This window comes from Carassius auratus, chromosome 8, assembly GCF_003368295.1.
Source record: "Carassius auratus strain Wakin chromosome 8, ASM336829v1, whole genome shotgun sequence".
In the NCBI taxonomy this organism is placed as follows: Eukaryota; Metazoa; Chordata; class Actinopteri; order Cypriniformes; family Cyprinidae; genus Carassius; species Carassius auratus.
In genome coordinates, this window is record NC_039250.1 from 21,016,567 (window position 1) to 21,040,952 (window position 24,386).

Genomic DNA, 24,386 nt, shown 5'->3' on the forward strand with positions numbered 1-24,386 from the left:
TACAATTCTAACTCTGCTCTTTTAACAGCAAATCTTAAATTGTATCTGACTCATCGTATTGTCAGTTTATGCATGTTTCTTTATACAATCTATAAGCTGGCTTTTCCTGATTAACATTCACTGACTGCAGTGTGGTCTGGGCCATCATAACCATAGCAAGATGAGGGTCCGTGATGCAGGGGGAGATTATGGCAGATGTAGTGGTTTAGAGGCCATGGAGCACAATGTAAACAAGACAGAGAAGAGAATTCTTATAGATTACCACCATAGGGCAGCTAAGATGAGATGCATATTTACATTACAACATGCTTGCATTATATAATCATCAGAACATTTTTACAGTCACAAGTAAGTATTAAAGTGTTAACCAATCAGTAAAAAGCAGATTCAGATGATCTTAATACTTTGTTAGGCCAAGAAATAAACACATTTCACAAGTCCCTAATAATTGAAGATAACTGGACATGCACACAGCTTAAACAAATTAAATAAACTCAGCTGTTTAAAGATGGCCATGGTGCTGGACAATGAATAGTTCCTTTCAGAGCCGCTTGCAGATTTGATAAAGTAGCAGCCAGATATGGAACCCATTCTTGAGTTCTGATTATTGCTTGTTTTATATGATATTTGGGTTGGAATAGTTAGGGGACGTGCTATCTTCAGTGTAGTCACCACTGATAACTGAGATGAACATGTACTGTATGTGCTGTAACATGTATATCTTATAGATATATGAGTATGAGACTACAGTAAAACTTCAGTCAGAATGAGGATTCAAGAATTGTTTATTCTATGCAAGGTCTTTGTTTACACAGGACTGATTGATAAGAAACCGGTTTCTGTCTGAGTCTGTGTGTGGTGTGTGTGTGTGTCTACTGATTAAACTTTGTTCCTAAATCAGGGAAGTTTGGCTTAGACACACATACACACATTATCAACAGTACAAATTATATTCTTAAAGATGTACAATGTTATCTCAAAGCCTTATTTAATTGAGAGGTTTGCTTACACTTTGATTAGGTAATCAAGCAGGAGTGAAAATGATTTATTTTATTTTTGTGCGTGTGTGTGGCATTTATCTGAAGGTGTCTATTACTCACGGAGTTTGTCAAAGTGTGTCTGAATGCCGTCGGGTCCTGGTACGGAGCAAACAATACGAGCTTTCTGAAAGGTGCTCCATTTATGAACCAAACTACGCTGACCACCAATATCATTCTGAAAAAGAGAGAAAGAGACATAAACACACTAATGTAGTACCATACTACACACTACACTACATTAATACCATGTTTTCTTGCACATGTACCCTGTTGCTATATTTTTTGGACATGTACCACAATAATATCATGTTTTTGAGATGTACCATGCTTTTTTGGACTTGTCCCTACTAATCCAGAGTTTTTTAGACATGTGCCCTGCTAATACCATATATTTTTTTAATATATTATGCTAATACCATGGTTTTTAGACATGTACTAGGTTAATACTGTGTTTTGGGGCATGATCTTTGAGGTACGTGTAAATACCCTATTAAATTAATAGGGTAATCGTCATATTCAATGACATACACAAAAGTACCAAGGTATTACCATATGACACCATCCCTTTACCATGGTAGCACTACAGTACTTTTTGAAAGTTTATTAATTTTTTTTTATGATATGACACAAAATCCACCTGATGAAAATATCATTAAAATAATATTTCATTTTATTTCTGCTTTGGATCATCTGTTTGGAACACTTTTTATTTTTCAAAAAAATTAAGTGTATTTTAATTACTTCAAGAAAATACTACATTGTTTTATTTATGTTTGGATTTGTAATTTTATTGTAATTATAATACTAATCCATTTGACTAATATTACATTTATTTTTTATTTCTGTTTGGATCTGTATGTAACACCTTTGTATAAAAAAATATAAAAATGACAGAAATCCACCAGAGGAACAGTCAGAGACCTGTCACAGAGCACATCCTATCAGATTCACAGAGGTGGTCATACAGGCACAGGAGTCACACAAGTGCGGTTAGGCACGTAGGAACACACTATTAGATACCTTGCAGACGCGGGCGACTCTAGAATAGAGGACCTTCCCAGCAGCCCCCTCTGCTTCCTGTGCGCGCTCAGTAAAGAACACGTAGACCTTATCATCCTCCTCATTATCGCTCTCTGACATCGCTGCGACATGTACAAATTCAGCGCCTGAAGAGAGCGAGAGAGACACAAACACAGTTAACTAACACATATATCTGTTTTTGTTTAAACAATATGGTAGCATATTCTTGTGTTAAACTGATAGAACACAATGCATCTGTAATTCCTGTCAACAAGTTGGTGAGTGTATTTTTGTAAGTGTGAGTGTAAGTGTTAGTGCTAGCTCAGGTGTTTGTGGGTTGTACATGCATGCATATATCACCTTGCAGCCATGTAGAGTCGTATTGTTCGGTGCGAATCGCATGTCGCTCCCCCAGACTCCGAATAAAAGCGGTATCATGACTTAGAAAGTCAGATGAGATACCAGCGTACAGCTCTCCGTCTGAACAAACATGCATGAAGATTTCGATCAGAGTTACACTGGCATGTTCTCACACAAACAGATAAACTACACACAAACTATAAACATGCTGTCTTACCTATCATGGCAGTAGCTGTTCTCTGGTGAGGGTCATAAGGACATTTTCCCTTCCCTGATTCAGTGTCTTCATACTCCAGCCTTTGTTCCTCGGCCTGAAATTCCCATTACATTATTTACAGATCAAATTGTTTTCAATAAAACATTTTTTAATTAAAAATCTTATTATACTTTCATTATTTTAATAAATTATATATATATTTTAATAAATTATATATATATAATTATATATATATATATATACATCTGTTTGGATATTTTACCACCTTAATTTAAATAATTACGAATATTTTTATTTATATATATATATATATATATATATATATATATATATATATATATATATATATATATATATATATATATATATATATATATATATATATATACTTTTATTTTTATGTATAAAAACACTATTTATTTCTAATTTAATAAATAATATTTCATTTTAATTTATTTATTAGCAATATAATTGCTCACAAAATAGTTTAATCTATCTATTCTATCACCTGAGACATGCATATTACATGATGAGTTTCTGTGAAAGGGGTGCATGCTGGGAAATGTAGTCCTTTACCCTGAGGAAGAGGTTTGTGGGGATGAAGGCACAGCGAGGGTTGAACGCTCCCGTCCCACAGGCGTAAAGATGTGTTTGGTTATACAGCTCTAACACACGCAGGAAATTTGCACAGTCCGTCTGTGACATAAAAATGAAACTATCACAGTGAGGATTGAATTGGTTTTGTTTGCAATTAAACAGTGCAAGAACATCTTTCTAAATAAGCTGCGCTTCATAAAATAATGTTTTACCTGCAGGCTTTTTCCAGCCATGATACAGTTCTGGATTCGATCTGGACTTGCAGGCCAGTATATCTGAAATACAGCACACACACACACACACACACACAGATGTGAATCTAATCTGTTGCACAAGTGTGCATAAAAGTTCTTCTTAGTCATATTAAATGTTGTTGCATATGCTGATTTCATCATGTAGCATGTGAGGAATTACAGTTGAATGCCACCCTGGCATTACTCAGATCAAATCATTATGAATACACACTAAGTTATGCAGACAAGCAGGGATGGGCTCACACACACCCTTACCCACACAAACTTTCACAAATACACTCACAGGGGGGCCTTCATGCAATAAAAGTTGTGTTTTTCAATTTCAATGCGAATGGAACATTTTTTTTAGCCTGGGACAAATCTGCTAGTAAAAGCTTTCTTGTTTGATCCTACAGCATGTTTCGGTGAACTTCACTATCTCTCTAAATTTCTTGTTATTTACTTCTCACAACTTGCTTTTTTCCATATAATGAAATGAATGGTGACCAGGATTGTCTAGCTCCAAAAATACCATAAAAGTATTATAACATCAGTTCATTTGAATTATATATGATATATTCCAAGCATACTAATGTAATATCATAGTTTTGTGTAAAATACAAGCTATTTATGATGGTCTTGTGATTTTTTGATGTTCGGAGCCTGACAGCCCACACTTTCATTGTATGATTTTGTTAAACATCTCCTTTTAAGTTACACATAAAAACGAGAGAACATAATGACAGAATTTCCCTTATTAAAGTATATGAGGAATATATGTGAGCCGGTGTGTGTTTGGGTGTGTACGTACCTTGCGGGGGGTTTGAGTAATATCATCCAGGCTCGTGGACAGCAGATGGTCTTTCATACCGATGTAAAGATGACGACCATCTTCACCTGGCAATAGAGAGTTCAGATCCCCAGCAGGCACAGAGAGAGACATGAGCCTGCCGCTCCGCACCAGCTCTAAGACAGAGAGAGATGGAGAGACAGAGAGAAAGTCAACAGATTATTTCATACATCTCTGTTATGAGTAGACCCTCGCGGCTGAATTCGGCAGATATGCAGCATTGCTGTTTTCCATCACAAATCCTTTATTTCTGACAGGCCAATAAAGAAAATGCAATTCTGCTTTATTGTTTTTATGGTAAAGGGGAAAAAACGGAGAATGAGGGTTTCTTTCTGCCATGCAACTGAGGGTGAATTTCTGAAGAATATCTCGGTCAGTTTTTACAATATAATTACAATGAATGAGGCTGTTTTTAGTGTGATCTAAAATTACCATATCATAAAACGGTCTACAACTCGTGCAATGAAGTTGTATGATGGTTTTATTTGAGGAACACACCTCATTTTAAGTTAGTATTCAGTAGAAATAACTGAAAAATCAATGGCTCGGTGATCCAGAGCCATTAATTAAGAAGCCCCCTGAAGGAGAAGAAATTCAGTGAACGATGACTTAAATTTGACATCTCTTTCTTACAAAAAAGTTGTAAGAAACACTTTTGCATTATTTTTAAAACCTTAAAGCACCAGAGACAACCTGTTCAAAACATCTCCTTTGTGCTCCATGGAAGACATAAAGCCAAGCCACAGGTTTGATACAACATAAGGATGAGTAAATGATGATGGAATGTTTATTTTTGTGGGTAAACAATTTCTTTAAATACATTTAAAGCTCTCCACCAGAGTAAAATTGTATTCTGTACTTTTCCTAAACACAATGAACCCATATAAACTCATATGTGGACCAGACAGTCTCACCTTTGGGCAGAAAAACCTGTTCAAAAATATGAAGCTGATGAGACAGACAGAGATAAAAAAACGCATGAGATGAATAGAATAGACAAAAAGATTGAAAAACATGCCTTGAGAATCATAAGAAATCAGTTAATTACAGTGAGCTGGAGATACATCAAAAGAAGAAGAAAAAACAGCCGTTAAAAATGCAAATATTACATTGGATGTTCTATTGGTTTGCATCTTTATCACTCTTTTAAAATATTCTCTCACTCACCCACACACACTAAAATATTTCAGCTGTCACGAGGGACATGCACACAATCTGTCACAACGCATTCCTGGCTCTTTCTTAGTGGTACCATTGCCCCCTGTCTTGGGGGCAGTTGCTGTGGTAACAAGGGTGTGTATGTGTTAGTGTGTGTGTGCTAAACTCACTGATGGATTAAGTGGCTGGTATTCCACCTGTCTCGAGTGTGTTTAGCAGGAAGTGAAGGAGATTTCATGACTAGGTGGTCTAGAACCTGCTCCAGACTGTAATCAGTTTGACTCATGAACTTTTTACCCATAAACTAAATTAGACAAACAGTGAGACATTCTGATGGTCTTACACAATTACTACAACTACAACTGTCATTTTTCTGTCTTACACACACACACACATGAACAAAGAGTGAGTAACAAACCCTTCTGTCCATCATTCTATGACCAGCTGAGGGTATATTTAGACACATACAGACCTAGTGCTGTAAATTTAACCGCACACAAGCTGTGAGTGTGTATCTGAACATTAGATTACCTCAATCATGAGAGAGACTGATGTGGAATTACTCAATTAGTGCAAATATGTGGCATATGACACAGCTAAGAAACACTGGCTAACTTATACATAAACATGCACATGAGTGCAAGAGTGCACTAACAACTATTTATAGGTTAAAAAAGGTATAAATCCTGTTCTTTTCAGATTATTTGCAATCTTCATTTTATGGATACCGATATCGATGAACCCCCAAAGATCAATCTTGTATTTTTATGGTTTTTTCAGTGTCAGCGTGATAGTGTACAGCACTTCCTGTCCTGTAGGTGTCAGCAAATGTTTTCTGATGTGAATGTGAGTTTCTGGTCTGTATTCAGTGTAATGTAAAAATAAAAAAACTGGCAACGAAATTTCACAATGCATGCAGAAACAGACGATAAACAACTGGCGCTTCATGAACAAATAACTCTTTCGACTTCTTTTCATGAATAATTCTGATGGAACTGTTGAATCAGTATATGAAACACTTGTAGTTTGCTAAAACTAAAACTGTTACAAAAATTATTTTCATTATTTGGAATAAAGCCTAAATAAAAATAAAATATAAATATTAGATGAAAAATATAACATATTTGACATGTTGCCTTTATAAATAAAATATACTTAAGTATTAAAATTACTCAAATCAAAACTGAAATCAATGTAAAAAAATAAATAAATTAGAGTTAAAACTAACATAACAATGCATTCGCTGAAAGAGATTCTCGAAAGAGAAGTAACCAAATTGGACATTAAATTGAAATGAATGAAAATTGAATCAAGAGCTTGTGAATCATTTGGACTTAAAACAAACTAAATTAAAATGGCTATCAAATGGAATGTGTATTGTGTAAAAATGTGATTCAAAAACCTGTTCACTAGCACACAACTCTTCTACCAAAAGTGTTGATGGCAGTATGTTAAGGTGTATTTTCTTTGGCACAATGTTTCCCACAATGCAGACAAGAACAAACAGTCCACACTTCCTGTGCAAATTGAGTTATCAGCTATTACTTCTCAATCCAGTTGGCATGTTCATATGTGTGTGGTAGAAATGTTAACAGGTGCGTCTATAAGTCTGTGACGGAGAAACACAAGGCGCATGCACAAACACACAGACAGCTAAAATAAACTGGTGAACACACACTGCTGTGTTCTGGAATTTCTCAACTCTCCATCAGTCAGACCTACTAACCATGACCTATGACCTGGGCTGAATATGAGTATACATCATAATTATAGCACTCAAATGCACACAGACACACACACACTTGGCAGAGGTTATAGTGCATAATTGATTGATGCTCGTGTTAGTTATAATCACAGCTACTGAAGGCCAATCAACTGCAAAGTGACCAATCAAAACCGACCACCTGGAAAATGCATTTTATAGATCTGCTGGACAGATTACTGGATATCTAATTTCACGTGAATCCAGTGGCACAAAATTCACAGTGTGAGTGTGTGTGTGTGTGTGTGTGTGTGTGTTCTACTCAAGAGCTGTCATTTATCATCTCACTGGGGAAATCAAGCCAAAATGAGCTGGATAATAATCAACCACCAGCCGTTCCCTTACACAAACACACATTTATGCTCAACCCTTTGCGAGTCTGCGTGAATGAAAGACTAATTGGGTAATTAAGAGATCCAAGTAAACACAACACACACATTCATACAGATGTACGCAGATTAATTAAGATGTGTACTTCTAGAACTTTCTAAACACAAACATTTCACACACAGTCTCTCTATTTTCTCTTACATACACTTTCAGTCATCCCTTAATAGCAGAATGGTGTGACGGACCAACGAATGTATCTGTGCAGGGTTTTCTAGGTCATGAAGAAACACAAAACCAGTGTCAGTCTACACACATGATACACCTCTTTCCAACCACGGCTGATTACAATTGGGTAAAAAAGAGAGAAAGAGAAGAGAAAGGGTTTGTGCATGGAGCAAAGAAAGACTGGATATTTGTGTGATTCTGCGTCCACAAGGATAGTAAAACCTGTAAAATGTTAGCAAAATATTGAATGTCTGAGTTGAAAGAATAGATGCAGAAAGGTTTAATAGAAAGAGCTCAATAAAAAAATTAGAAGTCAATGGAAAGTCAGTTTTTTCACCTGAGTGCTGTAATATAAACTATGTAGACCAACAGAACATTAATTATAATTGACTCAAGTCAGAATGATTCAAGTCTTCTTATTTAAAATTATATTATTTTATAATAATATTATTAATAATAGTACAGGTTTGTGTGGGGGTTAGGAGGTTGAAAACACCTATATATCTACAGAAAAGTCAATGGAAAGTCAGTTGCCTCACCTGAGTGTTGGAAGTGCAGTCGTGGTTGCGATGGTCTCCATGCGTCCGTTAGAGGTGCCGCCAGTGAAATTAAGCAGAAGAGAGCCAGCATCCTCCTCATGGCTGTCTTACACACACTCACACACACACACTCTGCGACTCTGGCTCGGAGTAAACACACACACACACACACACACTGCGTACTCTGCTCTGAAATATCACACACACAAATGGTGTCTACCTGATGTCAGCATCACACACCTCTGCGTAAGTGTGTGTTTGTGTGTGCAGTGCAGTGCAGTGTAATATAATCCTGCTCAGGTCAGTGCTGCAGCAGAATCCTCTCTTGGTCTGTCTTCTGTGTTTATAATATTGCCGTCTGAATTTGTCTTCGTTTTGTTCACTCTGTTATTGTCTTTCCCTCTGCATCTCTCTGCATCTTTGAACTCTTTCTGATCTCTCTGTCTCTCCTTCAGTCGTCTCTTATCATTCACTCCTTTCTTTCAAACACTCCCCTGATGGGAAGGAGGGAACTGTCCCAATTGTGCCCACCCCTCTCTCGCTCTCTTTCTTTCTATCCCTCCCTCCCTCCCTCTTTGTGTATATCTTTTTTTAAGAATAAGACAGCTGCTGAATGTGATTCTCTCTTAGGATTCATTTGCTTAATGGCTGTTGAAATCTCTTGTTGGCTTTTTCTCTTTTCATCTCTCACCCTCACTGTCTGGATTATGCACACACACACACACACACTCCAATTAAATCTAACAGCATCAGAATTAATGGTAGCTGAATCAGGTCACGTAAACAATTAACAAAAAGATCAAAAGAATAAGAAAATGAGAATCAAAACCCTCATTGCCCACTGGGTGACCCCCCCCCCCCACACACACACACACACAAACTCAAAGCACACACACATCTCTGGAGGATCATAGTTCTTTAAATTATGAAAATATCAGAGATGCAATTGTGTGGATTTGGCGCCCTCTAGCGACTAAACGATGATTATTGTTTAATACAATAGCTCGTTACAAGAAGTAAAATTAAGAAAATTCTTAAATAAGACGCCACAGTTCACTTTAACACTTTACAAAATACTCCGAGGGGGCTTGTATTATCATGCAGGGGTTTATTTTGTTAAAATGACTGGTAAACTGTACATTATTCCCCTTATTTCACGGCTACTTAAATTGTTATCCCACTTTGCACTTTAACGTGTATACAAATAGAGCAAAATCTCAAATAGAGCAACAACATTACAATATAAACTGCTTTATACATATATATACAGTACAGACCAAAAGTTTGGACACACCTTCTCATTCAAAGAGTTTTCTTTGTTTTCATGACTATGAAAATTGTAGATTCACACTGAAGGCATCAAAACAATGGATTAACACGTGGAATTTTATATGGAATTATATACATAACAAAAAAGTGTGAAACAACTGAAAATATGTCATATTCTAGGTTCTTCAAAGTAGCCACCTTCTGCTTTGATTACTGCTTTGCACACTCTTGGCATTCTCTTGATGAGCTTCAAGAGGTAGTCTCCTGAAATGGTCTTCCAACAGTCTTGAAGGAGTTCCCCAAAAGATGCTTAGCACTTGTTGGCCCTTTTGCCTTCTGTCTGCGGTCCAGCTCACCCCTAAACCATCTCGATTGGGTTCAGGTCCAAGTGACTGTGAAGGGCAGGTCATCTGGCGCAGCACCCCATCACTTTCCTTCTTGGTCAAATAGCCTTTGATGCCTTCAGTGTGACTCTACAATTTTCATAGTCATGAAAATAAAGAAAACTCTTTGAATGAGAAGGTGTGTCCAAACTTTTGGTCTGTATAAAGCAGTTAATTTTGTAAATATTTGCTCTATTTGTATACACGTTAATGTGCAAGTAGGATAAAAATGTAAGTACACCTTCTCATTCAAAGAGTTTTCTTTATTTTAATGACTATAAATATAGGCCTATTCATCTACACCCAGGTAAATTTTTCAATGGATAGCGAACTAAAACACCCCCTTTCATGTAAAGCGCTTTGAGTGCTTAGAAAAGCGCTATATAAATGTAAGGAATTATTATTATTATTATTACTATTATTACTAAAATACATTAACATTAGCTATCAATACAGACGTCATATTTTATTCCCTCTTGACCGTGTCTCTTTAGCCTACCTTCTGAGAGATGTTTTCTTTCTTTTCGTCCATGCTGAATGAATTTACCATTGATTTATTTTTTACTATGAAAGTATCGCAAAGTCCAAACGATTGTAGAAGAGTATTGTGTTTTCTCAGTTTAGGAAAAGGGCAAGCGTCACTATACAGCTGAAATTGAGCAGTAGGCCTATCTATAATTTAAATGAGAAAAACACTAAATACGCAGTACCAACTAATATACTTAATTTAACATAAAATCTTACGAGGATTATACAGTTCAATACTAAAGTTCAATATCGATTACAGAGTGGAAACTAGAAGAAGAACGTCGACTCTTATGATGACTGGCCACCAGGTGTCGGTGTTGTACAACAGTTGAACTTTTAAATCAGTTGACCACTTAAAAAGTTTATGTTTTTAGTCCCCTTTTTAATTGGTGGTGGTGGTGGTGGGGGGGGGGGGGGTGATGTATGATAATGTATGGATAATGTGTGAAGATGTAATCACACAAATAATAAATAGCCTACACAGATACATACTGTAGTAGGTAGAAAGGATCTTTTCGTGTCTCAATGGGACATCGGTCCATTACAATCTAGAAGTGAAAATGCTTAAGAGTTTGAACAGCATTTTCCCCTTGGTCACCAGCTTCAGCGAGTTCAGTTTAGTCCCCAGGACAGAGCCTGCCTTCCTCAGCATTTTCTCAACCCTGCTGTTGGCATGTTCCCCTTTAATGCTGTTTCGTCAGCACACCACTGAATAGAAACAGCGATTGCTACCACATCCGATAGAACATAATTTGTTATGTTACTGTGGAACTGCGTAATGTTTATGTTGAATGACCTAAGCCTTCTTAATATTAAAATTACTTATTGTTATTATATTAATGTGAATGTATTGTTTTTATAATACTATTTTGCTAGTATTAAAATAATTTTAATAATACAATATAATGGTTTAATTTCATTTGATCTCATTTTTATTTTCAAATTGGCATTGCGCGCTCCCGTGCTGCAAGCCCGGTTTCCATCAGCTGTCTCTCTGTGCTTCCCGCCCACACACGTGCTCACCTCTGTGCTCTGATTGGATGAGCAGGAAGGCGATGAGCTCATATTGGTTAAAAATAGCTTCAAGCGCTGGGGCTAAAAATAGGCGTGTATATAAAGGCTGGTGTTTGAGCGAGGCTCGGTGCACTTACGCAGCAGTATCAGAGGAGGACGAAACTCTCCGAGAGACGGAGAGAGAGAGTATGAGAGATTGCGAAAGGGCGGCGGCTCTTTCTCTCGGTCCCGCGTCACGCCAGTCTTTCACAAAAGAAGACAGAAATGGCAAGTTGTCGAGTTTTCAGCCAGCCCGGGTCTGGGTGTTGCCCGCAGGGGGTGGGTGCTGTATGACTATTTCCTTCCTTCCTCAACAAGTCATGTTTTTTCCCCTCTTCAGTTAAACAGAAGCAGGCTGTGTTATGTTGCATAATATCCGAGAATTAACCACTACACTGTCATTAAACATATTGGTAAGGTTGGTTTAGAGCGTTTCATCTGCTGTTCTGACTCCAGGATTATCCAGTGGGGTGGCAACTCGAAATAATTCCAGTTTCTCTTGGCTAAATTTTGATTCAGTAAGCTCTCTCTCTCAACATTATTTGGAGTGCAGAGGCTTAGTCATCAGCGTAAAAACAGAACATACTGTTCACTGACAAAATGAAAGCAGGATTTCCACACCTGTTAAAACTTTTTCATTCGAGTTCTGTAAAGGAACTGTCTTGTCACCTGTTAAGCCTTCATGACCCCCTAAGGCTCATTTCCCAGGTAGGTTGTCACCAGGCTACAATTTGTTGGTGTGTAAATAGTGCTAAAATTCTGAAATATAAAAGTAGTTCCAAATTTTACACCAGTAACTGACTTGAGTTCTGTATCGTGTGCATGTGCACAATGTTTAGTGATCTCAAACATTAATGAAACACCATAAAAGAAGTCCATTCTATTTCTGTGTTCAGTTTCAAGTCATACATTAGCTTGTATGAGGAATGGTCCAAACTGTCATTATTCACTAATAATCAAATAAGATGAATTCTATGGTACTTTTTGTCAATCGGAAGTTGATAGATGAACAATGAACTCTATGCTTAATTGCTTCTTCAGTTAGTCTTTGTGATGACAATTTCCAGTGCAGTGTAATGCATAGAAATTATGAGTAAATCAAACAAAAATTACACCTTGAGGATGTCACAACATGACAAAGACAATATTGATGCAATTCACCTTTGTTCTTAAGGCATTTATAGCTTCTATATTTCACAACTAAATGTTATGTTGTAATGTACTAAAAATTACATTTACCATAGTTTATATATATATATATATACCCTATAATTATTTTTGATTGACAGTTAACAGAAATATAACAAATAGTGTGCTACTACCAATAGTAGTTTGTTATGGAGAATACTATCCTTTAGCAGAAATGCATAGGGAGTAAGTGTACACAGAGTCTATTTATGTCTCTGATTAACATTTTTATTTCATGAAAAAAGAGATGTATAACTTTATGAATAGCAGATCTGTAATGAATAAATAACAGAAGTGTATTGTTTTGGTGAGCTACTTACAAAAAGGAAGCAGAATCAAAATGGTATTTTTTTTCTGTTCATTTACATTCTGCTAGTTTGTGAAGGAACCTGATCATTCTCTCTCTCTCACACACACACACACAGAGTTGCTCCTTATAGAACATCTTTTATTACACAAGATTACCAAGTCTAGTTTACAAATACGGTTTCCAATCCTGAATGCGTGTACATATAATTACACACGTTCATATGTACATGTATGTAATATACATAAACCCCCACCCACCCCATGCCCCCTTTTTGCTTTAAAACAGCTATTTTGTACTTTTGTTCAAAAATCCCAATCTTGCCCTTATCTAAAAGAAAACCTTAAAATTATCCATACATACATACAGCAACAATCAAGTTCAGCTCGGTTTCATGTTGCAGAAAAAAAGAGCCCAACATATGAGGGATGGGCTGAAGTACTGAATTGCAGCTCACATGATCACACTTTTCCAACTGCCCACAGGGTCACATGACAGCATTTGGCAAATGGGCAAGCTTGAATGATACCACAAATTCAGGTAAAGCATCAAAAATAGTCCCATTTGTCCAAGTTCTCTTAAATACTGATAAACATCTCCACGACTAAAAATAAGACCGAAGAGAAAAAAAAAAAAAAAGAGGAGACAAAACAAAGCTTTTTATCTGGGATCTCTTTCCCAAAAACATTTGGCGAATGTGACGGGGGAAGGTGGGGGAGGGGTCTGTGCCCCTCAGACACACTCTTTTTGAGCCCCAGTACAGGCACAGAGTCCAATGGCTAGTATTCACAGCAGACAGCATTTGTTGTTCTTCTTTCCCCTGCGTGCCTGCAGCGCTGCTCTAGTGGCCATTTCAAACACCTCCCGAACACCATCTTTTGTTTTGGCTGAGCACTCCATGTAACCAAATGCTCCAATCCGATTGGCCATGTCTCTTCCTTCCTCTGCCTTAACAGGCTCCTATTGGACAGTCAACACAAAATATGCTGTCAGTACATTATTTGTGTCTTGATTTAATCAAATACTCTACATTTATTGAAACAAGAAAAACTAACAACTAATTATCCTAAAAACGTCCAGCTGAAGAGTACAGTAAATGTATTTACCAGATGTATTTTCTGTGCAAATACTTAGTATGCGTTTACCTGCTTCATCTTAGTCAGCTCCCTGCGTGTGTGTTCATCATTCCGCAAATCCTTTTTGTTGCCGACGAGGATGATGGGAACGTTTGGACAAAAGTGCTTCACCTCAGGTGTCCACTTCTCTGGAATATTCTCTACAGAGAGGTCAAAGATCAAAGGTCAACACTGGAGTTTTAACACTGACCAGAGATCGGTTTCATTAGAAAAAGGAAAGCTAATATAATTACAACATGCACACATGAGAAAGGTACACAGAACTATAGACTGAAGAGAGCATCCTTACCTAAACTGTCAGGACTGTCAACAGAGAAGCACATAAGAATGACATCAGTATCTGGGTATGAAAGGGGACGGAGCCTATCGTAGTCCTCCTGTCCTGCGGTATCCCACAGAGCAAGTTCCACCTATTGGATAAAGAGACACGTTGAGCTCAAATGCACATTCAGAACATCCCAAACCATTAAAATTGACTTCCACTACAGAAAAGACAGATGGAGGTGCCATCAGAATGTTAAACTAAATTAGGAAAGTGAATCAGGTCAATATTTTTACATTAAAGCCACTTCCAAGAGCTCCAACTGACAAGGACTTATTTAGCCTATAAAACTAGGTTTTGGGGTTTACATGTGAAGACATGGTCTTCCAATAGCTAATAATTTGATCTTAAATGAGCCAAACTTTATTGAACATCTACATTTAACAAGTCATTGTTTTTTAAATCAGCATAAAATAACCTTCAGTGAGTGACAATTACAAACAGCAGGAACCATGATATTTATTAGGGCTGGGCAAAAAAAAAAAAAAAAATCTTCAATGATTTAGATGATGTTGATTCAATATTGATTCTCCAAATGCATCGCGATTCTTTCAGGTTGATCCTGAGCTTAGTTTTGAACAGCAGATGGCATTGCATGCTTTAGAAACCGCCGTACTCTGCTCGTTTCCAAATCCTTACACAGTTGAACCTAAAATAATAATTTATAAAATATGAAAAGGCTGAAGCGAATTAGAAGCTGGTTCACAGTGGGCTGTGTTTACATTCATCTTGCATCATAAAAGCATTCCGAAAGAATACCGTGAAAGAACTGTCAAGCCCCTTTCACACTGCACGTCGGACCCGGCATATTGCCGCAACATTCCCGAATCGCCTTCTGTGTGAAAGCAACCACGTCCCGGGATTGATTCCAGCATTGAACCCGGGTCGGGGACCTAGTAACATTGCCGGGTTCAACCCGGGACGAGCGCTGTGTGAACAAAAGCCAGATCTAATGCCGTGTCGAAGTGATGATGCGCGTTATCGCGCGTCTCTTTTACCGGCTGTTTTGAAAAAGATCAACATTGGCGACCAAAAAATGTGTGCAAACTGTAATGAAGCAAAGATCAGTTAGTTCCTCACTTTCCGCGCTGACGCCGAGATCGTTTGCTTGCTTCAGTGAAAGTATAACGGGCCTAGCATTTTCGACTCGTACATTATACGTCATGCACTGATGTCACGTGTCATTACGGGATCTTTACTGGTTGTGTGTGAAAGCACACACATATCCCGGGTAACCACTGGCAGTGTGAAAGTGCAAAATGTAGCGACCCGTGAAAAATTGCCGGAACACTTTACCCGTGTATTTGCCGGAATGGCAGTGTAAAAGGGGCTTCAGAAATATATTACTATTTAGAAATCTTAAGATTCAATGTAACAACATTGCTTCTACTACTATTACTACTACTCCTAAATGTAAATAAATCTTTATTTTTAAAGGCACAATCACATTGTTTTGATTTCAATTTTAACAGTAAACCTCTGTTGTGCAGCACTTTGTTTGCCAAAAAATACGTTGTTTTTTTTCATATGATTAGGATAAATTAAATGAATGTTTCATGCCTTCATCTGATTACCAGAAAACATGAAGAAGATAATTTTATATGGCCCTATTATTGTTAAAAAAGGACCCAGTGCATAAAAACAATAGTTTTAAAATACAGGTCTGTGGCTCTTAATTTCTTAATTTGTAAAGTGATGTTAACTGTTCATTTTGTTTTAAGATATATCGATAGCATATGTATTAAAACTATATTCACTGAATGTAATAAAATAAATGTTTAAAAATCGAGAATCAAACCAAGAATCGAAAGCTTGCAAATCGAAGTCAAATCAAAACAGGACATCTAAATCGATACCCAGCCCTAGTATTTATGTACATTGTATTTCTCAAGCGCATCGTGCTCACCTGTTTGCTATCAACCTCAATGTCGGCGACATAGTTTTCAAACACCGTGGGGACATAGACTTCAGGAAACTGGTCTTTACTGAAGACGATAAGTAAACAGGTTTTACCGCACGCTCCATCTCCTACAATCACCAGCTTCTTGCGAATCGCTGCCATACCTGCAAAAGACATACACATACACAGTTAAACACTGCAGCATTGCGCTACCAATCACCTTTGTAGCAGCAACCAGAATAATTGGCATGGCTATAAAGTTGGGATACTTTTTTTTCCCAATGTCAATTCCTGCAAAATCTAATATGAACGGTGCCATTCGTGGTAGTCCTCTTCCATTATAAAGTACTGTAAATACACATCAAACCATCCCTTAGGCCTAGTAATCAAAACCACACAGGGTTCAGATACTTCAGAGTCCTCAGATGACTCATCACAGCCAACGGTGAGATCTGTTAAGCCTTCAACTGAGTCATTTCAAAATGACCACAGCAGAACCAACCCATCCGATCACATCAACATGACACAGCACTTCATTTTCTGATACAGAACAGCCGTTTAAATAGAGGCAGATCTGGAAGTGTCTGTTAACTGGGCCAGATGTCTTTGAAGTGCAAGTAGCACCCCAGTGGACAAGATAAAGCTGGCAGCTACAGAACAGAGCCCACATTATTGATGAACAGGCCTGTGGTGATGAGAGCGGCTCAGATGGACAGTAGATTAAACACTGACACATACACAGAACAGCAAAGCTAAAGATCAAAGTCTGAAAACCAGCAGAAGAGACAAAGCCTTGGCAGTAAAGATCAACTAGTGCTTCTATCTTCCATATGCCACTCTATATTAAAACATACATTCATGTGGGGTTCATAATGTCTACCTAAAACGAAACACAATATGTATTATAATAAGATGCTATGCAGGCTGAGTTCCTGGGGAACACCTGAAGATGAATCTGATTTTTATCAGCACCTCCTAATCTAATATTCTCATATCCACATGGATGTCAAAAAGGCAAACTTCATTGCATGTGACTTTTGGGACCTCCTGATAACTGTGTGGCAACAGTAAGGATAGTAAATTATTCAAAGTGATAAAGATTAATCTTGACGGCACCTGTAGGTTTATTGAAAATTCATTATTGAAACAAGAACTTTCTGTATAAAATATCTGTAAAACCACTTGACATTATACATTCACATACAAAGATTTGCTCAGAAATGTCTTCCACTCATGCTGTCATGGAAATTGTAAATAAGACCCAGTGGGAGTTTCCAACCACTGTATGGGATTATAGATCCATATTAATAGGAACATCACTGACAATTAATGACTTCTATCGGTCACTCAGAAAATTTAATGGCATCAAAATACAAGATTTTTGTTCTATCTATTATTATATCTTAGCTTTTTTTGAAATATGTCATTGTGTTGTGCAGCATTGTGTCTGCCTGTACTGTTATTTTCCATTTAAAAAATGGTTGTATGACATAATACATAAACATAATTCACTTGAACATAACTAAGCGTTATACTGTTTAAAGTTACAATACAATAACACACTCAACTTTTTAAGACTGAACTAAATGATTAGAATAACGATATAAAGAAAAAAAAAAATATATATATATATCTCAGAAAAACTTTTAAAATGTTCAAGAATACGATAAATCACAAAGGTTAATGAAACACACATGAATTATATTATACTATCTAAGATTTGCATTGATAACAGTTTATGAATCATGCTTATTTTAGATTACTAATCTTATTTATTTAAATAAATGTTGAAAATCACTCAAGAACAATGTCAGTTATATGCAAATAAAAGCAATAATCATCCAGTTACGTCTAAATCTGAGAATATGCGCATGTCTGGGTCGAGCTTTGGCTCACGCTTCAAATCAGCAAAGACAATCAGCTTCCACCACATACAGAACTGTAACCGGTAACATCGAATATATTCACGAAGAAACACTTGTGTGTGAACTTTACTTCACCACACATAGTAAAGCTCGTTTATATGTCTAACGTTAAATACCTGGATAAATCTTTAAACGGTTTTTAAAATCGCCGAGGGTGAGCTGCTTCTCCCGGCCGGCGGTTGCTCGCGGAAGCGGCGAATGATCAGTCGCTGAGCTCTTACCTTTCCACTGTATCAAAAAAGTAGTTTTAAAACAACCAGTCCGCAGCGAATTTGGCTTTAAAAGTTTATAATAGCTTCATAAACACAAAGGCGAGAGAAAAAGTAATCTTACTTGAAGTTTAGATGGCTAGCCGTTCTGTTTTATATCAGCGCTGGAGCTCCGTCGCTTCTTATGTCCGATACAATAAACCGTTGTCGAGCACGAGCAGAGCGCGGGCATTCAGAAGGGGGAAGGGATTGTGTGCACGAGCTCGAGCCACGCCTGCGCGATCACGTCGAAGAGAGTTTATTTGGCGGTGGATGAATGAGTCATTATGAGAGATGGGCCATCCTAACAAGGCCGTTTTGTGTTATATATGAAGTTAAAAACTAAAAAATGTGTGTGTCGTTCATGGAGCAATTGGGGACTATTATTTAACCAACGTAAAACTTTTTCCTAGCTTAAAACAACCACTAACTGTATAAGCATACCATTGAATAAAGTTTCTTTGAAAAAGGAAACTCTAAAAATCTAACTATATCGTTTGAAATGTAATCAGCATCAAATGTTATGCTCGGTAGACATGTTTAAGGAAGCAACAATTACATAGTGTATAGAAACGGCACAGGACTTCCCTCAAACCGAATGAGGAAAGACGATGTTAATGCGTGTTTGGTTCGCCATCTATCGGCAACTGTGCCTCATTACAGTGTCTTTACAATGTCTTCAGTGTACAAACCCTGCAGATAAAAGAATATTGAACTCAAACATTTTCATTATTTACTTTCCATCATGTTGTTCCCAACATGTACGAGTTTCTGTGGAACACATAAAAAGATGATAATAAGAACGACAGCTTCAGTCACCATACACTTTAACTGCACTTGTTACATAAAATAAAAGTGAACGGTGACTGAAACGGTCTTTTGTCTAACATCTTGTTGTGTGCTGCATTTAGTCATATGGTTGAATGGTTCAGGGTGAGTAAATGACAGAATTGACATTTTGGAGGAGGTGGGAATGTATTGTGGCTAGTTCCATTTCTTACCTTGGCACTAAAGATCAACTAATGGTTTTATCTTCCATTTATACATCCATGTAGGAGATTTTCACCCTAACTTCAACACGTTAATCTAAATTAAAAACACAATATGACTTATGCATTATAATGAGATTATGTGCAGGCTGAGGGCCTGGGTAACACCTGAACATGAATTTATTTTATTTTCTAAACTACTATTCTCATATACTCATGGACGTCATGAAAGTTCTGGGCTCAACGAACCTTCATTCATGGAACAAGAACTGTCTGTTTTCAACATCTTTAAAACCACTTGAGACTGTTTTTTGCCTAACATGGTAAAGCTCACAAAGAGCCTTTGTTAATTTAAATTTGTTATTTTTATATATTCATACAAGTGTTTTATTTTCTATAATCATCAAGGAATCCTGTAAAATCATGTACCAGTTTCCACAAAAAAAGTTAATCAGCATAATTGTCTTTAAAATTAACAATAATAATAAAAAATGTTTCTCAAGCAGCAAATCAGCATATTAGATTAGATAGATATAAACATTTCTGAAGGACCATGACACTGAAGACTCAAGTAAGGACTGCAGAAAATTCAGCTTTCCCATCAGAGGAATTAAATACGTTAGAAGTATAATAAAATATAAAACAGATCTTTTTAACAATATTACTGTATTTTGGATAATTTAAATGCAGCCTAGCTGAGCATAAGACTTCTGTCAAAACTAACAATCCTACAGACTCCATGAGAAAACAGATCAACAATTACTAGAAAACTTTAAAGAAAATGAGTTATATATATAAGTGTAAATTTCAGGGACCATAATCAAAAATTTTAACATTAAATAAAACTCGAGCCACATTGTGTAGACAATCTGTGTTTTATAAAAACAGGTCCATAATGCAAGCTCATAATTTAGAGTGGAACACTCTAAAGCCAACACATATAGACAGATCATTAAAGTACAGATGAGGAAAAGGGTACAACAGGGGACAGAATCAGATTCTGTATTGCTATTATCATTTCAAACTATTCTGAACAAAAATATATTTGAAATGACTGTATCCGACTTTCTCCTCACTGTGCCTCCACCTATGAAATCATCATGACTGAAACAGGAAATCAAAGGGCCACAACCTTATCATTGAAAGCAAGACCTTGAATAAGATATCACACATTCTTCGAAAAGTAACACATTTTGCATAAACATTCTTCACCTTTAGCAATCCTGCCCTTGATGTTCCAGACATTGTTTTGATGCATTACATCAGTAAGCAGCAAAAAAAAAATCCCATCTTCTGCCCAATAAATATGAGGAATCTTGCTTTTTTTCTGTTACTAGGCCAAAAAAAAAAAAAAAAAAATTAATAGGAGGCAACCCATAAACATTTTCAGAGTCTGCCATATATTTAAAAACTGAATACCAGAAACCATTAGAGCATTTATTCAAAAGGATACTTCCCAAAAACCTGACACAAGAGGGAGAGAAGATATTCTTGTTTTTACAAAGCAAAAGTACTGGAGCACTGCAGATGCTATGAATCAGGCTAGTCCAAGGTTTTTTTTTGTACAGATGAAAAACGGAGTACGGATGTCTTTGTCATTTAGTTTAGGTAATGTGTTCATTTAGTGACAACTCCTTGTTTGTGTGTATAAAACATTAGCAAGATAATGTGCGTGTGTTTGTGTGAGATGTCTCCAGTAGCATTTGTGATTGTAAGGATAAACTGAACTCTGCAGGACAAAAACAAGGATTGTGTTTGTGTCTTTTTGGGTTAGGAATGGGTCGAAGCATCTTCAAAACTTATGATGCTGGACTCCTGTTGTCCCGTAGGATTTTGTGTGGCGTTGGGTGCTGGTGGCAAAGTCTCTCGGCTTGAAAGGAGTGGAGTGTCTGTTCGCACCTCCTCATCTTCATCATCCTCCTCGTCTTCCATGCTGGGCCAAGCCGACTGGTCTTCTACACGCTTCAGACGCTCATTCAGAGCTTTCAAAGCAATTTGCCTTTAGGGAAAAACAAAAAAATTAACCGATTTAGCTATTTGCCAACAAACAGACATGGATACATCAACACTGAGAACGATTAGACTGGTCTGTGTCAAATTGACTTACTGTATAAGCTCTAGAAATGCACAATATGGCAGTACCATATTGGGCCTTGGTCAATATTAGAGATTTGTTTTAAATGTATTCAACAATTGATTAAATAAAGTTGAAGTTAAAATATAACTATTAGATGAAAACAAACTTTAAAGTACTAAAATAACTAAAACTGAAATAAAAACAAATGAAAGACAATGCACAGAGTAAAAATAACAAATGACAAATACATTTACCAAAATTAGTAAAATACTCAATAAAATATTTAGTTTAAGTCGTAGAATTTTTTTAAATATATATTTTCAATTTTGATATCATTTTTAATTATTTGGGATTAATTATAAAATATTAATAAACACTATAATTGTATATAAATATTAAAATAACTAGGCAACTAAAAAAAAAACTGTTCATACTCTACATAAAAAATTCTTAAACACATTTGTAGCATTTAAACAATACATTTTTGTTTCAAATTGGAAGAAATTGTATATAAATGTTAATATAAACCAACACATGAAAATAAATATCAGTCACTCTTAATTAAATGAACCTACCTCCGCCTTTCTGCGTCTTGTGGGTCTGTGCCTGGTAGGCTGATGGTAATGGAGGATGGAGCCCCGACATCATATCGCTTCACCATCTTACGACAAACTTTTATCTTCACAAGGGCAGCGTGCACAAGCCCAGCTAAAAAGCCAACGGCCGGCTGGAGTGCCTCTGGGAAGAACGAGGCGAAGGCAAAGTGGTCTGACATGTCTCCACGCCCCCTAGAGTGCCTCTGGTAAAAGCGCAGGTAAACCCACCCGGACAGAGCACCGTACCCGCATGCTGCTAGTGGAGCTGAAGTGTCCAGCAGCCCTGCTAGCCGCAGGACGGCTATTGCAAGTAAAGCTAGCGCCGGGGCGGCTTTCAAACGTACTTGAGGAACTCGAAGCACTGTTGTGTCTCCTGCAGTCTGCCTCAGCGCTACAAGAACGCCCCCCAGAAAAGCGGGTGTGCCGTACACCCGCACGGCAAACAGGTAGTCCAGGTCAAAGGTGGCAGCGTAGGTGAGAAGATAAGAGAGTCCAGATAGGAGACCGGCTGCTACATTTACCACAGCGAAGAAGATCAGCAGCTCCAGCGCTCCCCATAATGGCTCCAAAAGCCGTCCAGCGACCATCACAGTAGCAATGTTCACTGCCACGCCGAGAATGTTTTGCTCCACCACTGCATGGGTCAGAAGTGTCCAAATCCAGAAGTTTGGTGGGAAGAGGAAACCAGGTGTGACACCAAGCAGGTAAGGGGTGTTAGCAGCCCAGGAGAGCAGGTACATCAGGATCACTGTGGCACATATGGACTTGACCACCACGCTTGTGCTCGCGAGGGCACTCAAAAAGTGCTGCCGTGCCACTGGCAGATAACGGTTCATCCTGACAGATTCGAGTCCTCAGTTGTAAACGCTCCGGAAATAGCAAGCCTAAGAAATCAGCAGCTTAGGTCAAATATTAGGGACACAACCAGGAGATGAAGCCCAGACATCAACATGCAAAGAAGTGGGACCTCGTCAACAGAGGTTCTGCAACATAAGCTACTTTGGGATGGTGTCTTAGATGAAGATTGTGGAGAGTAAATTACAGTACTACCTCACACTGGTCTTACAGGTGATTGCAACACTTGTGGTGAGAAAAGTAGATCTTATCCTCCCTCAAAGAACGAAGAACTGTTGCTTTAAATAATATTGTTACCTAGTTAATAATACAAATATTTTGATCTTCCAGAATGCGTACAAAATATTTTTTTTAACTAAAGCTGTTGTCAAGGTAACGTTTACTTTCTAACTGAATAAGTAGTTGACCTTACTGACAAAACATGTTGACTATCTTCCTGCTCAGGTCTAACTGTTCGGAGTTGTTAATATATAATTCATCACTTATGCGTTTCTATCAGGGTCACCTGAGCTACTCTAACGTTACCTGTTTATCGACACCCTCTGCTAACACTTCATTAACCTCACCTCCTCGATTTGTTTTAACACATTTTCATGACAGTTTCATGTCTTAGATAAGTCTTTTGGTCTTAGTTCAGGCACTTGCCGTTTGTTTTAAGGGTAAAACACGCGAAGAAAGACGAGCTATGAACAGCTTTCTCTACGGTGGCATGTCCTCTTAGACCGGCCTGGAGTCGCAGTTCAGTCCGAGGATCTCCTCTCACAACAGGCCTCCAGGTAGCAGGTTTGTAGCCAGTAAGCGTGAATCCGAAACAAGCGTCCCGGCTGTTCTTTTTAACATCCTAACGTCGACATTTCTTCTGAATAAACCTAGTTTTTTGTTATTTAAGAGTGTGGCGTTTCCAGCAAACAGCCACAAAGCACAAACATCAGATTTGCAAACGTCACCGTTCGATTTGCGACTGGGCGTGTCGTTTACGGCACTGTTGGGCTAAGACTGCTGGGATATGTAGTTTTCCCCAATGAACACGAAAGCAAGTCGTTTTTTTAACAGCTACTTTCACCTAATCAGTGATTATTTTTAAGCTACCAGCAGTATGGATTTTAATACTAGAAATACAATAGTGACTGGTAGCTACAAGCTGATACAAATGAGCTATTTGTTATTTTGCTGCTAGTCACTATTCCATAAGTGATAACTCATTTTTCCATTGTTCCCGTGTGACATTTACCAGAATTGGATGCATTTTCGTTGGTGAAATTCAGTCATTAATCCAATG

The 24,386-nt window shown here is 37.5% G+C and overlaps 3 protein-coding genes and 1 pseudogene across 5 annotated transcripts; all 4 read right to left on the bottom strand.

Annotated features, from left to right (window-relative positions):
* Nucleotides 1-145, bottom strand: part of LOC113106817 (guanine nucleotide-binding protein G(t) subunit alpha-2-like) — a 4,818-nt pseudogene extending 4,673 nt beyond the window's left edge.
* Nucleotides 146-1,079: 934 nt separating this feature from the next.
* LOC113106769 (semaphorin-3ab-like) lies at nucleotides 1,080-8,900 on the bottom strand. Its single transcript, XM_026268794.1, has 8 exons — nucleotides 8,332-8,900; nucleotides 4,279-4,433; nucleotides 3,447-3,509; nucleotides 3,214-3,333; nucleotides 2,638-2,731; nucleotides 2,421-2,540; nucleotides 2,061-2,206; nucleotides 1,080-1,215 (listed from the first exon to the last, which is right to left on the bottom strand). Exons 1-8 carry the CDS (start codon nucleotides 8,429-8,431, stop codon nucleotides 1,093-1,095), a joined length of 921 nt encoding a protein of 306 aa, XP_026124579.1. The 5' UTR covers nucleotides 8,432-8,900; the 3' UTR covers nucleotides 1,080-1,092.
* Nucleotides 8,901-12,966: 4,066 nt separating this feature from the next.
* LOC113107577 (rho-related GTP-binding protein RhoA-B) lies at nucleotides 12,967-18,815 on the bottom strand. 3 transcript variants are annotated; one of them, XM_026270189.1, is made up of 5 exons: nucleotides 18,676-18,815; nucleotides 16,424-16,581; nucleotides 14,485-14,605; nucleotides 14,205-14,335; nucleotides 12,967-14,019 (listed from the first exon to the last, which is right to left on the bottom strand). In XM_026270189.1, exons 2-5 carry the CDS (start codon nucleotides 16,577-16,579, stop codon nucleotides 13,846-13,848), a joined length of 582 nt encoding a protein of 193 aa, XP_026125974.1. In that variant the 5' UTR covers nucleotides 16,580-16,581; nucleotides 18,676-18,815; the 3' UTR covers nucleotides 12,967-13,845. The 3 variants fall into 3 exon arrangements, with proteins under 3 accessions (XP_026125974.1, XP_026125975.1, XP_026125973.1); XM_026270190.1 differs by lacking the exon at nucleotides 18,676-18,815 and adding an exon at nucleotides 18,459-18,570; XM_026270188.1 differs by lacking the exon at nucleotides 18,676-18,815 and having other exon boundaries at nucleotides 16,424-16,609.
* A 1,620-nt stretch (nucleotides 18,816-20,435) lies between these two features.
* Nucleotides 20,436-24,071, bottom strand: LOC113107579 (transmembrane protein 115-like). The gene is made up of 3 exons (XM_026270191.1): nucleotides 23,753-24,071; nucleotides 22,232-23,136; nucleotides 20,436-21,578 (listed from the first exon to the last, which is right to left on the bottom strand). The coding sequence occupies exons 2-3, from the start codon at nucleotides 23,086-23,088 to the stop codon at nucleotides 21,350-21,352; spliced, it is 1,086 nt and encodes a 361-aa protein (XP_026125976.1). The 5' UTR covers nucleotides 23,089-23,136; nucleotides 23,753-24,071; the 3' UTR covers nucleotides 20,436-21,349.
* Between the last annotated feature and the right edge of the window lie 315 nt (nucleotides 24,072-24,386).

Excerpts from the sequence above, each read along its gene's own strand:
- LOC113106769 (XM_026268794.1), bottom strand. The coding sequence starts at position 8,431 with ATGAGGAGGATGCTGGCTCTCTTCTGCTTAATTTCACTGGCGGCACCT. Across the intron at positions 4,434-8,331 it reads ACTGCACTTCCAACACTCAG|AGCTGGTGCGGAGCGGCAGG; the intron begins GTGAGGCAACTG and ends TCTCTGTCTTAG. Across the intron at positions 3,510-4,278 it reads TTACTCAAACCCCCCGCAAG|ATATACTGGCCTGCAAGTCC; the intron begins GTACGTACACAC and ends GCTGTATTTCAG.
- LOC113107577 (XM_026270188.1), bottom strand. The coding sequence starts at position 16,600 with ATGTGTATGTCTTTTGCAGGTATGGCAGCGATTCGCAAGAAGCTGGTG. Across the intron at positions 14,336-14,484 it reads TGACAGTCCTGACAGTTTAG|AGAATATTCCAGAGAAGTGG; the intron begins GTAAGGATGCTC and ends ACCTCTCTGTAG. Across the intron at positions 14,020-14,204 it reads AGCTGACTAAGATGAAGCAG|GAGCCTGTTAAGGCAGAGGA; the intron begins GTAAACGCATAC and ends ACTGTCCAATAG.
- LOC113107579 (XM_026270191.1), bottom strand. The coding sequence starts at position 23,088 with ATGAACCGTTATCTGCCAGTGGCACGGCAGCACTTTTTGAGTGCCCTC. Across the intron at positions 21,579-22,231 it reads CAAGACGCAGAAAGGCGGAG|GCAAATTGCTTTGAAAGCTC; the intron begins GTAGGTTCATTT and ends TTTTCCCTAAAG.